This window comes from Gracilinanus agilis, chromosome 1 (genome assembly GCF_016433145.1).
Source record: "Gracilinanus agilis isolate LMUSP501 chromosome 1, AgileGrace, whole genome shotgun sequence".
Taxonomy (NCBI): Eukaryota; Metazoa; Chordata; class Mammalia; order Didelphimorphia; family Didelphidae; genus Gracilinanus; species Gracilinanus agilis.
The window spans coordinates 749194599-749208994 of NC_058130.1; the positions used below are offsets into that span (position 1 = coordinate 749194599).

At 39.6% G+C, this 14396-nt stretch overlaps 1 protein-coding gene across 1 annotated transcript in view; it reads right to left on the reverse strand.

The window, feature by feature from the left end:
* The window catches only part of TMEM132B (transmembrane protein 132B), a 421888-nt gene that overhangs the window by 15172 nt on the left and 392320 nt on the right, over positions 1–14396 (reverse strand). The window contains exons 9-11 of the mRNA XM_044685397.1: positions 10096–10105; positions 8174–8379; positions 5553–5721 (exon numbers count right to left, since the gene is read on the reverse strand). Coding sequence (XP_044541332.1) covers positions 5553–5721; positions 8174–8379; positions 10096–10105 — 385 coding nt within the window. The remainder of the gene's footprint in view (positions 1–5552; positions 5722–8173; positions 8380–10095; positions 10106–14396) is intronic.

Below are 14396 nucleotides of genomic sequence, written 5' to 3' on the forward strand. Positions count from 1 at the left end.
GGAATGAGGGAGGGAGGGAAGGAAGGAAGGAAGGAAGGGAAGGAGAGAGAGAAAGAAAGAAGGAATGAGGGAGGGAGGGAAGGAAGGAAGGAAGGAAGGAGGGATGAAGGTTGGGAAGGAGGGAGGACCCTTCTAACTCCACTGAAGATACTTAGCTGCCTCCATTTAAATACATTTTTGCTAAATTGAATTAAATGTTTTTTTTTTCTCTAGTAGAAAGGAAGCCCCTAGAGGACAAGACCTGTTTCACTTCTCTCTTTGCTCCCCCAGCACCTAGCACATTGTACCTGGTCCAAGAAAAGCACTCAAATATTTCTAGAATGGAAATGGATGTCTGGCCAAATCAATAAGAAGCTTCTCTCTCAGCTTCCTTACCCTGGTGATCTGGGGAGGGAGAGGAAGAGAGGGTTCATTTTTAGAAAGTACCTGATGGCAGTAATTGAGGCCAACTTGAGGTGGCCCTTTTTAAGTCAGGGCCGTTATAAATGACATTCATTTCCTCTTCAGAATCACATCTCTTACTCGCTTAGGAAGACACAGTGGTTCGGCTCCACATTTCCCCGGCTTCCACAAATCATTCAAACTCCATTAAATTACATAGTCCCCTTGGACCCTTAACATCTTATTAAGGCCTTTGGAGTGGGCCTAAAAATCCTTCCTCGAGGCAATGAGCTTGCTTTTGGTGCAATACAAGTTTCCTTAATGTGAAATAACACTTTCGGGTGCTTTCTTTTCTCTGCTCACCTCCAGAGGCCCTTTGGCTCAGAGAGTTTCAAAATCCTATCTCCTCATAAATTGAATCCTTGTAAATCTCTGTCCCCTAAAGGTTACTAAAATACACTTTTTGTCTTTTCCAGGAATAAGGAAATTCTAATTGTGGGGCCATGCCTATCTAATACCTTGGAGTGTCAGTTTTCTCTTCTGCAGAATGGGGATGATACCACTCTCAGTGGTAAAATAGAATACTGAACTTGGCTGTAGCTCGATGTGTATAGCTCTGAATATGTCAATTCTCTCAGTTTTATTATTTGTAAAACACAAAGTTTTGTTTTTTACTAGACTACCTTGAAGGTCCCTCCCAGTTCCAAAACTATGACTCTGTGACACTGTCACAACCTCTCTGGATCTCAGTTTCCTTAACTGTAAAATGACGATAATAACAATACCTACCTTCCAGAGTCATTGTAAAAACTAAAATCTATAAAGCGTTTAGCATAGTGCCTGGCAAATAGTAGGTAATTAATAGATGTTTGACCTTTTCCCCTTTGCCTTCTCCATTCTGTCTCATTCCTCTTTCCTTCTGTAGGTACCAGGTTGTCTATGAGGTGTCCAGCTGGCCACGGCTGGCCTCTCTAGCATCATTTCCTACCTTGCACTCCTAGATGGACAATGACCCAGGCTGATCCCTTTCCTTAATCCTTTCTCTATCAATATTTGCTCACCTTCTTCTATTTTCTCAGAACCATGTTCTAAATGTTCCACGTACCCAGTAGGACAACTTTTTTTCGTCTCTGCCCTATCTTGGTTTTTTGGTGAGTCCTGAGTTCAGAGATTCCTCATTCAATATTACAAAGATAAGAATAGACCTATGGTTTAATTACTATTGGGAACTCCCCGGTAAGAAAGGTCCCTTTACCAGTGTAGGCCACAACCTCTCTGCGAGTTATAATCATAGAAAGCAACCTAGAGACAACTCAGAGGTTAAGTGACTTTCCTAGGGCCACAAAAAATCTGAGCCAGAATTGGGCTCCAAGATCAACTCTTTATCCTCTGTGCCAATCAGGCACCCATGTGAGAATCTCATTATCCACTCATCAAAGGAGTAGGTAGGAAAGAGATAACCTAGTTCTCTGCCCAGTGAGAACTTTTCCCCCCATGTCTTAATCTATAGGAAGGAGCAACACAGAAGTCTTAAGCAACAAGGCCTCAAAGAGGGAAATGTTGGGAAGGAAAAAAGAAGGGATGTCTTGAAATCAACCCCTTAGACGATTCAAGGAACCATAAATTCAGAGCCAGGAAGGAATTTAAAGTCTGGCCTTTAAGTGACACAATAAATAGAGCATCAGTTCTAGTCAGGGAGACATCTTTGTGAGCTCAAATCTAGCCTCAGACACAGCTGTGTGGTACTGGGCAAATAATCATTTAACCCTATTGGCCTCAGTTTCCTCATCTATAAAATAAGCTGGACCATACCACTACTAGGTTTGTACCCCAAAGAGATAAAAAATAGGAAAGGAACTACTTGTACAAAAATATTCATAGCTGCACTTTTGTGGTGGCAAAAATATTGGAAAATGAGGGAATATCTCCCAATTGGGGAATGGCTGAATATACCAGTATATGATAGTGATGGAATACTATTGTGGTACAAGGAGTGATGAACTGATTGATATCTATAGGAACTGGAAGAACCTCCATGAACTGATGCAGAGTGAAATGAGCAGAACCAGGAGAACATTGTACTCAAAAAACTGAAACACTGTGCGTCAATCAAATGTAATAGACTCTGCTACAATGCGACCATCTAGGACAATGCCAAGGGACAAAAAAGCTATCCACATCCAGAAAAAGAACTGTGGGAGTAGAAATGAAGAAGAAAACATATAATTTATCCCTCATTTATATGGGTATAGAGTTTGAGGTTTTGGTTTTAAAAGATTACTCAATTACAAAAGTGAATAATATGGAAAGAGGTCTTGAATGATAATACATGTATAACCCAGTGGAATTGCTTCTCAGCTTTGGGAGCGGGGAGAGAAGAGTGGAGGGAGAGAACATGAATCATGCAACCATGGAAAATTTTTTTAAATTTTTTTAAAGAAAATATATTTTTAAAATGTTTTAAAAGATAATATTCCTTGATAAATGCCAAAAAATTAATTATACTAATTTGGAAAAGGAAACAGCACACCACTCCAGGATCTTTGTAAAGAAAATTACAAATGAGGTCACAAAGAAGTGGACACAAGTGAAACAACTGAACTATGGTTTGGCCCCATTACTTAACAAATGAACAAAATGAAGCCTGGCAAGAACAGTGACTCATCCAATGTCACACAAGTGCCATCTGACTTAATAGTCAGTGGTTTTTCCAGGAAAAGGAAAATGAGAAGTCTATTATTCTTCCCTATAATATAAAAAGAGTCAATACTTTCTGCATAATAGCACTTCCCTATAATGTTCATTTAGGGGTACATAGAGTAAGGATAAGATCTGTTCAAATGTGGTTCTTGGGACAACTTATTTTTCCCTCAATTTTTAAATTTTTTCCCATTATACATAGAAACAATTTTTGACAATTGTTTTTTGACATTTTAGAATCCAAGTTTTCTCCCCTCCTTCCCACCCCCACCAGTGGTGCATAGTCTTATATAGGTTAAAGTGATACTTTCATATAATACATATTTCCATATTATTCATGTAATGATAAAAGTTATGTAACATACATAAAACAGAAATCTCATGAAGGAAATATAGTGAATCTAGCATGCTTTGATCTGCACTCAAATGCCAACAGTTCCTCCTTTGGCTGTGGATACCATTTTCATCCTGAGTCTCTTGTAGTTATTATCTTGGATGTTTGCTTTGCTGAAATAATGGTTAGGTCCTTCACAATTTTCATTACATAATATTTCTCTTACTGTATACATTGTTTTCCTGGTTCTACTCACTTCACTTTGCATCAGTTCATAGAAGTATTTCCAGGTTTTTCTGAACTCATCCTGTTCATCATTCCTTACAGTGAGAAAGTATTCCATTGCAACCATATATCACAATTTGTTCATCCATTCCCTTGGGGCACTTTAGCAATCAATTCCCCTTGGGACAGGGTGATAGGAAAGGAGGTGGACAATGGATCTTCTGTATGGCAACAGTAGCCATAGTAAGGCTTTCCTGTTCTCTCTTCTCTCTTCCTACCCTTTGGGGTTTTATTTGAATACTTTCTCACTCCTAAAATTACTTTATACAATTTTGAATGTGCCTTATTTTTACTCATCCATGCCCTCTCTGGTCTCCTTGAGGACAAAGGCCGTTTAATCCTTAGCAGCAAAGGTAGTGCCTTTCACATGTCATTCAGTTGTTTCAGCCATGCCTGACTCTTCACAACTCTATTCAGGATTTTCTTGGCAGAGATACTAGAGTAGTTTGCCATTTCCTTCTCAAATTCATTTTACAGATGAGAAAACTGAGGCAAGCCAAGTTAAGGGACTTGCTCAAGGACACACAGCTATTAAGTATCTGATGTCATATTTGAACTAAAAAAAAATGAATCTTATTCATTCCATGCTCAGCATACTATCCATTGCACCACCTAGCTACTCTGCCTTAAACAAAGTTGGTGCTTTATAAAAAGATCTGTGGAGGGGCAGCTGGGTAGTTCAGTGGAGTGAGAGTCAGGCCTAGAGACAGGAGGTCCTAGGTTCAAAGCCAGCCTCAGCCACTTCCCAGCTGTGTGACCCTGGGCAAGTCACTTGACCCCCATTGCCCACCCTTACCAATCTTCCACCTATGAGACAATACACCGAAGTACAAGGGTTTAAAAAAAAAAGATCTGTGAGATGGAATGAGTGACTCTTGTTTGTTCGGTGTTTGCAAACTGAATTAATAAAGTTATCACTATGAAGATGAAAATCAGTCTTTGATGACCTTCTTAAGGATGTGGAAGAATTCAGAGGCAGCATGATAGAAGATTGGACTGAGAGTTCTAAGGCTTAGATCCTTGTTCCAACTCTCCTAATAGCTGAGGGATGTTGACTGGTCACTTCCACTCTCTGGTCTCAATATCTGAAGGACTGGCATGTGGAAAAGCCCTTAAGCCTTGTTCTCTTTGGTCTTAGGAAGCAGAACTAGAAATTCACTCCCTCAGGAAGCAGCCCATTCCACTATTTTTTAGAAAATATTTACCCTTTATCTTAGAATTGATACTAAGTATGGGTCCCAAGGAAGTAGAGCAGTAAGGGCTATGCTATTTGGGTTATGTGACTCACCCAGGGTCACACAGCTAGGACTCCTCTGAGGCCAGATTTGAACCCAGATGACCTTCAGTCTCCAGGCCTGGCTCTCAAACCACTGAATCACTTACCTGCCCTAGCCCATTCTACTATTACAGAGCTCTCATTGACAGAAATTTTTTCCTTAAAAGGAGGGGTCTCTGAGGTCCCTTCCATCTGTGAAATCCATGATTCTCTGCTTCTGAGAGTTCTCTTCTACAAAATGAAAGGTCTGGACCAGTTGTACTCCGAAGTTACTTCCATCTCTAACAGTTGAATGGAAGTTCCCTGAGGATAAGGTCTGTTGTACTTCTGTCTTTGACTTTATTTCACCTGCAACTAGTATCATACAATGAATGAGAGATCTTAAGCTAAAAAGACTTCAATGGACATCTAGTCCAATGACCTCACTTTAAAGGTCACCCATCTTCGCTTTAGAGCTAGCTGGAATCTCAGAAGCCATTCAATCCAATCTCTCTCCTTTTTCAGAGAAAACTGAGGCCCAGGATAGCTGTGTCTTCCCAAGAACAGGTTCTAAAGACATCGCCCATATCACTTTACCATTTCACATTTCTGATCAGCCACAGTCAGATACTCTGCTCCCTGACGTAGGGAGGTCATGTTGGTACTCTTCAAGTCTGAAGGATAACAACCAACCAACCATAAGCAGATGTCACAGGTGGGATTTGAACCCATGTCCTCATTCACTTTCCATGATATCATGCAATTCCTGACACACAACAAGCCCTTTAAAACATGATTATTGGATTGAATTGTGATAAATAGAATTAAATGCATTCAACAGAAAATATTAGCTCTTTAGGACAACCTTATTTAGATTCTTCTTTTTTAGAAAACTCAGGACTCTCAATACCACCAGGCTTACAGATTTCCTCTTCCTGAACAGAGGTGGCTTCTTTTTAGACCAGGGCAGGACCAGAAAGCAGGCTGGATTTCAAAAGGAACAAGTACTTTCTCATACTCTGTGTAATCAGGCCCCATTAAGGTTCTTCCTTTTTCTGGTGTAAATGTCAAGATTCCCGGGTTGTATTAACCTAATGTAATCTTCAAAAGCTCTCCCTTTCCAGGAGGAAACGTCTCTTCTCTGCCCCAGATGAGAAGATTTCCTTAGGTGTTTTATTAACATACCATTCTGAGATCCCAGAATGCTGAATAATTCAAGATTTGTTTAGCAGGGAGAGCATATCATCCCCTAATTTATGTTTTATCTTATCTTTGTTCCTCTTTCACTCATTCACACACTCCCTACCCAACTCCTGAAATTGCTTGCCGGTCATACATGCTGACACACTCTCTCTACTGCTGCTGGAGAGAGAAGGCCTTGTGCTTTGATTCAGAGGCTCAGGTTTGCTCTTGACTTTAGTATACAACTAATCCCTGCAGAAAAATGACTGCTATGAATTTGTTGAGGGTCAGGAACAGGTTGCACTATAGTACCACTGATGAAGCATTTGAGAGAATAAAAGATGCCACCAGAAATACACAGAGCAGGAAATTTTTTTTAAAAAGTAAAGAAAAAAAAAAGGAATTAGTCTTGTAATGAGAGCAAAGATACCCCCAATGGTCAGGGTCATTGCTCCACTAAAATGTCAAACGATCTAGAGAAAGTCACCCAGTTTGTTGTGTTGCAAGTGTTGCCTTTTCCTCACAGGCCCGCATTCATAGTTTTGTTCCCCATTGTTCATAGGATAAAATATAAACTCCAGAATCTGCCATTCGAGGAATCCTACAATCACAGCCTCCATTTCCACGTCTTGTTTTTCTATTGTTCACCATGATGACTCTGCATTCCTGGTGTGCTAATTTCCCTGAACTCACCCATCTCTAAGCATTCATTTGTGCTGAAAGTAGATCTCTCTCTCTCTCTCTCTCTGTCTCTGTCTGTCTCTGTCTCTGTCTCTGTCTCTGTCTCTGTCTCTCTCTCTCTCTCTCTCTCTCTCTCTCTCTCTCTCTCTCTCTCTCTCTCTNTCTCTCTCTGTCTCTCTCTCTCTCTCTCTCTCTCTCTCTCTCTCTCTCTCTCTCTCTTTGCCTTTTAGAATTCTCCTATTCCTCTAAGGCACAAGTCAGGTACCACTTCTTTATGAAATCTTCCCTGATTTTCCTCTTTTCAAATTTTCCAAGAGCATTTAACAGGGATTTCTCTTTCATCTCTTGACCCCTTTATGCCATACAATGTATTATGCTTATATGTGTAAATGTTACTTACCTTGCAATGGGATAGAAGCACCTTGACCGTAGAAGCTCTCAATTTTTTTAATTCTAGCTATCACCATGACTATGCATAAGATCTTATACAGTATAAGACTTTAATAAATATTCGTGGAATTGAAGGCACAATCAAACACAGCTACCTATTGAATACCATTACCAACAATCCATTGCTTTGTGTAATGCTTTTCCATTCAAAGCACAATTTATTGGCATGGTTGGGCAAACCACTTGACCTAGATGTGCCTCAGTTTTCTCCTCTGTAAAGTAGAAGAGGTAAACTAGATGGATCTCTGAGGTACCTTCCAATGACTTTTTCTCACACGTGAGGGGGAAGACAGATATAGTTATCTATTCTCTTTACACAAATCGGGAAACTGAGGTAGGGAGTTGCTCAAGTTTGAAAACCTATGTGGTAGGTGAGGCTAAATTTCTTCTTTCCTAGCCTAAATATTCTTTTCATATAGACCTGGATCCAAATAGCTTCATAATCACAGCAAGATAATAATAGCAATGACAATAATTGTTATGTATTATGAATAACAATGTTATTATTCATAATAAACTATAAATATATAGCACTTTAAGATTTGAAAAGTACTTTACAAATATCTCCCTTTTATTCTCATGACAACTCTGGGTGGGGTAAGAGCTACTATGACTCCTATTTTACAGATAAGGAAACTGAAACAGACAGAGGTGAAATGACTTGCCCAGAGTCACATAGCTATTAAGTATCTAAGGGCAGTTTTGAAATCGGGACTTCCTGACTAGAGAGTCCTGTCCAAAGTACCACCTTAGGTGTCATAGCAACCCTTCCCAACACCTCTTTTTGGTCATCCCAATTCCGCTTCCAGATGGAAACACAGTGCTCTGTCCATGGTACCACCTTGGAATTCATAGCATTCCCCCAAACAGCTCTTCCTGGTCACCCCCAATTCCTCCTCTCTTACCTTTTGTTGGGAGCAACGGGGATTCTCCATCCCTTGATCTGACTCAGCTCTGTGTCTGAGATCTCAATCTGCAAAGGCAGCCTTGGGACCCAGACGGTCACTTCTAGCTGAGTAGTGAAATGCTGGTACGTGAAGTTCACAATGGTGTCCACTTTACTCTTCATCTCCTTTCCATTCACAAAGATGGAGTCACAGTTATCCGAAACCTGTAGGGGTGGGAGAAATCTCGAGATGCATTATGGGTGGCAGAGCAGTGCAGGGCAGAGCTGGGCAGGGCAGGGAGGGGGAAAGTGGGTAGATGCTCAAGTTCACACTAGAGAGCCAACCCTCATTTATTAGCCTCCAAGACAACACTAATAATATGAACTGTACACACAGTAATTTGTGTGTTCTAATTAGTAGCAAACAGTGATAAATGGACCCCAGGGAAACCATTCTGCGTTGCTCAATCCAGATGAGGAAAACTACAAAAAATAATTGAACAGTTACATAACCACTCCTGGGCTTCCACCAACTCTCTCCCCCCACCCAACTCTCCTCTCCCTTCTAAATGCCAGATGTATTCAACCTCACATGAATCAAACTTCAGGTACATCAATTTGTATGCCTGTGACAATTTTTTTTAAAAATGCATAAAAGATGGCCATATGTTTCAAACAAATTACTTTGTTCTCAGCCATAAACAGGATGGGGGAGGTGGAAATGGAGGGACAGACCCCGGAACTGTAGAGTTTTTTGATAAATTAGAATCTCGGGAAGTAAAGTACTTAGGAAATAAATACCAAGCTCAGGCATAATTATTTTCAAACATTTAAACTGTAATCTGAGAGCACACAAGTGAGGGAGTAACTCGTTTTTCTGCTAAGGCCACTAGCTTTAGCCATAGAAGGCAGTACCGTGCAGTGGAAGAGAATAGGGGAATTTGAAACCAAGAAACTGGCTTCAAATTCTGACTCTACCAATTCCTACCTGTGTGACCTTGGACAAATCACTTCATTTCTTTGGGCCTCAGTTTCCTTATAAGTAAAATGAGGGAGTGGACTCTATGGTTCCCTTTAACTCTGAGTCTATGATCTTATGATTTTTTTTGATAAATGGTTTTCAAAAGACAGCAATTGGGATAGTAAATGGTCCATAGTCTAGTCCACAGATTTCTATTTTCCCCACAATAACAGCATGGAGGATTTTGTCAAATGCTTTGCTAAAATCCAGGCAAACTAAACACAAAGGCAAGTAGGTGGTACAGTAGATGGACTGCCAGGGCTGGAGTCTGGAAAACCTGGGTTCAAATCTGACCACAGACATTCCTAGTTGTGTGACTCTTGTTGAGTCACTTAATCCATGTTGCCAACCCTTGCCCTTCTGTCTTAGAGTTGTTTCTAAGACAGAAAGAAAAGGTTTGTTTTTTTTAAGTAAATAAACCATACACATGTTGCCTTGATTTATCAGTAATCTCTATCACAAAAAGAAATAAGGTTAAGCAGATACTATCCTTTCTGGATGAAGCCACCATGCCAGCTCTTAGTGAGGTTCCTAAATGTCTCTCTGTGCACCCTCACTGACTTCTCCAGCCAGAAAGGTATGCAGCCATCCTTTGAAGTCACTTCTCTTTTTTTATTACCTCTCTCCTAAGCTTCTATATGCTTCTTTAACTAAAGAATTGCACTTAAAATAATGATTCACATTTACATAATATTTTACCATGTGCCAAGCACTTTACACACATATATATGCACACATCCATACATATATACATAAATACATACACATCTCATTCAGTCCTCACAACAACCCTAGGAAGTAGATGTTATTATCCCCATTTTAGAGATGAGGAAACTGAGTTCAAATGACTATGTGACATTATCATTATCATCCATCATAAGAGTTAGCATTTATATAGAACTTAAAGACTTTCCAAGCACTTTATAGACACTATTCTATTTGGTTCTCACAACAATTCTGGGGGGAAGATATCATTATTATCCCCATTTTTCAGAAGAAGAGCCTGAGGCTAAGAAGAATTAAATGATATATCACTACCACCACCACTACCATCACTACTACTACATAATAATAATAATAATAATAATAATAATAATAATAATAAACAGCTAACATTTATACAGTACTTTAAAGTCTGCAAAGGGCTTCACTTGTTATCTGATTCGATCTTCAAAACCACTCTGGAAGGTAAAAGTTATTTTTATCCCGCTTTTACAGATAAAGAAAATGAGGCTGAGAAATTGAGTGACTTATCACCACCACCACCACCACCATTATCATCATCATTACTACTACTACTATCATTGCTGCTGCTACTGTTACTACTTTTATTACTACTACTATTATTACTACTACTATTACTATTACTACTACTACTACTACTACTACTACTACTACTACTACTACTACTACTATTACTACTACCACCACTACCACTATTACTTCCACTACTCACTTACGATTATTATTACAACAGCTAGCATTTACCTAGTGTTTTAAGGTTTACAAAGGATTTTACATATCTTATTTCACTGGATCTTCACAACAATCCTGGGAGGTAGGTACTATTATTATCCTCCTTTTCAGTGGAGAAAACTAAGGCTGAGGGAGGATAAGTGATTTGACTCAGGGACACATAGCTAAGTAAATGCCTGAGGCAGGATTTGAAAACTAGCCTTACTGGTTCCAAGGCCAGAACTACAAGAATTTTCCTCTAGCATTGCTAAGGAGTGCTCATAGGCAGTTGGTGCCTAATAAATGCTTATTAATTGATAGTTTTCCAGGGTCCTATCACTTTCCAAGGCAACTCATTCTATTTCAAGGCCATTCCACTGACTAGGAACATTTTCCTTGCATCAAAGAAAAGCCACGTACACATTTTACTTCTGTACATACTTAAGTGTTCCAATTAGATTCTAAGCTCTTTGAGGGCAGGGAACGCATTTTATTTATCTTCTTATGTCTCTTGGTACCTAAAAGAACAAGGCCTTGTACACAGTAGAGACTCAGTAAACATTCATTGGAATTAATTTGTGTCCCATTTAGCTTGGGGGTGAATTATGGAATTTCCTCTTTAGTGGATTTATCAATTTTGCTTTGCCCAGGGGAACATGTCAATGAATTAGCTACATTCCCAGAGCTATTCCCACTGAGTGTGAGAGAAGAAGGACCAGAAATATGCTGCTGGGGTAGGGAGAATTAGAAATGGAATTAAACATTGACAAAGATAATTTACAAAACAAAGAATCTAAGGATGGGTATCTGAGCACCGTGAATTTATAGAAGGTTAAAGCCATGCTACCTGCATATCATTGGGAGAGGGGACATCTCTAAAAATAACAAAACAAATTTTGTTAAACTCCAAAACAATAAGAGTTCCTCGAGGAGTTTACTTTGATTATGGCAACTCCAAATTATGGGCAGTCTCTCGAAGGTCCCTCTACTTAAAACTCAAGCTAGGGGCAGCTGGGTGGTTCAGTGGATAGAGGTCCAGACCTAGAGACCAGAAGTCTTTGACTTCAGATACTTCCTAGCTTTGTGAAGCCCCAATGACCAATCTCTTACCACTCTTCTGCCTTGGAACCAACACTTAGTATTAATTCTAAGATAGAAGGCTAAAAAGAAAATGGCTTGAGCTAACTTCTCCCCTTCATTCGTGGGAGAACACAAGCAAAATCCAAGTTCCTCCTCATCCATACTGGATTCTCTGCTCTCACTGAGTACAAATAGAAAGCAGGTTCATTGGTGGCAGGCCCATTGGTGGCAGGAAATAAACTCAGCATGTACAACATTGAATTCATCATCTCATCTCTTTCCTCAAGCCCTAACTTCTTTTCCCAATATCCCTATTTCTGCTGCTGATGTCACTGGTTACCTAGGTAGACAATTTTGAAGTCATCTTTATATATTTACCCCATAGTAGAGAAGAATCTAGATGTCAGCCAATAAGCATTTATTGAGCACCTACTATGTGTCAAGCACTGTGCTAAGTTCAGATACAAAGAAAGGCAAATGACAGTCCTTGTTCTCAAGGACCTTACAGTCTAAAGGGAAAAACAGTATGCAGTTTGTTCATACAAACAAGCTACAGATGAAATGAATTGAAGATTATCAATAGAGGGAAGGCATGTTCATCCAATTTTAGGTGCCCAAAACTATGAAAATAAAATCAAGCACCTTCCTTTTTTTTATGATAGCCTGTCATTCTGTGAAATGGGTATATTTGCTTAGGAAAAGAATAATAAGGGACATATGCTAATATTTAAAAGAATTACTTGTATAACATGGGGCAGTTAAGTGACACAATTAATAGAGTGCTAGGTCCAGAGTTAGCATGATGAGTGCTCCTAAGTTCAAATCCATCCTCAGAAACTTCCTAACTAGGTGATCCTAAGCAAATCATTTATCCCTGGTTTGCCTCAGTTTTCTCATCTGTAAAGTGAACCAGAGAAGGAAATGGCAAACCACTCCAGGATCTCTGCCAAGAAGACCCCAAATGAAATCTCAAGAGTCAGACATGACTGAAATAACTGAACAATAACAATAACAGTTACCATTGAAATAGCACCTACTATGTACAAGGAATTAAACAAAGTGCTTTACAAATATTATTTCATTTGTTCCTTACAACAACCCTGAAGTAGGTGTTATTATAACCATTTTACAGGTGAGGAAACTGAAGCAAACAGAGTTAAGTAACTTGCCCAGAGTCACACAGCTAGTAAATGTGTGAGACTGAATTTGAATTCAGGTCTCCCTGACTCCCGGCTCAGCATTCTTATCTACTGAGCCATCCAGCTTCCCCTAAGAAGGATTAGCCTTTTTGGCTTAGGTCCAGAAAGTAGATTTAGGAACAATAAGCCAAAGGAAATAAGAGGCAGATTTAGGTGTAATAGAAAAATTTCTAACAATTAGTTAGTCAAAAGTAGAATGAACTGCCTCAGTCAGGGGAATATGGTAATGAGTTCCCCCTCACTACAGGTATTGAAACAAAATCTAGATGACCACTATGGAGTGCTATAGAGCAGATCTTTGCTAGGTAAGGAGCAGGCTAAATGTACATGTACATTACAACAGAAATTCTGTGAAATAGGGATGTTAGCCTGGGGAAGAAAAGATTCAGAAGAAGAGAACTTAAGACATGAGAGCTCCGTCTTCAAGGATCAGAAAGTCTGTTATGTGAAAGGATTAGCATCATTCTTCTTGGCCCTGATGGCCAGGACCAGAAGCAATGAGTGTAAATTGCAAAGAGGCAAATTGAGGCATAAGGGAAGGGGAAAAGTTTCCTAATAATTAGAATCATCCCAATTAGAGCTGTCCAAGGTAGCCCATTAGATTGTATGACTCTCTGACCTTCTAGATTCTAAGCAGGAGTTGCCCTCTCAGATCATGATCAGCTGATAGAAATTAACTATGATTTCCCAGAGGAAAACGGGCCAGTATTAACAGGCACACATGAAGGCAAAAGATAATATCACCCCCAAACCAGCTTTCATATCAGCAGTTCACCAGGGGATGAAAGGAAAGACAAAGGAAAAAATAATTAACAGGAAGCTTGAAACTGACCCTGAGTCCTCGGTGCCACCAATATTACAAACGAGGAGGAATATTTCAAACCTTTGTCATCGCCAACTCACAATGCATCATTGAATGTCTTTAGGAATCTTGGGGCACATTAATCAAGACCATTCATTAATAAGGACAGCAGAAATGATGTATTTCAACAGCCCTATCCCAGGAAGCCTCAGAAAGGGATCTAGGCAGCCTGAGGCAGAACAGAGGGCTTGTCTTCTGACATTCTTCCTTCTCTCTCCAGAAAACTTGGAAGTCTAGCTTTGCTTTTCAATTCAATTTGATCTGATTTAACTCAATTGAATTTGATTAGAGAAACATTTTTAGGTGTCTATTGCATGCCAAGAACCACTCTAGGTGTTGGGAATATAGGAACGAGATTGAAACTCTCCCTGTCCTCAAGGGGCTTACATGTACTAGGGAGTTAATATCAAATATATAGGGAATGCAGAGCAAATATCAAATATATACAGAATAAATACAAAGCTTTTAGGGTAAAGGGGAACACGAATGACTTAAGGCATTAAGAAAGGCTTCTTGGAGGAAAGAGAATGTTAATGGAAACAACGGATTTCAAGATGTAGAAAGGAGAAGGAAGATGAGGAGAAAGAACATTCTAGCACGAGAGGCAACCTTTGTGAAGGACTGT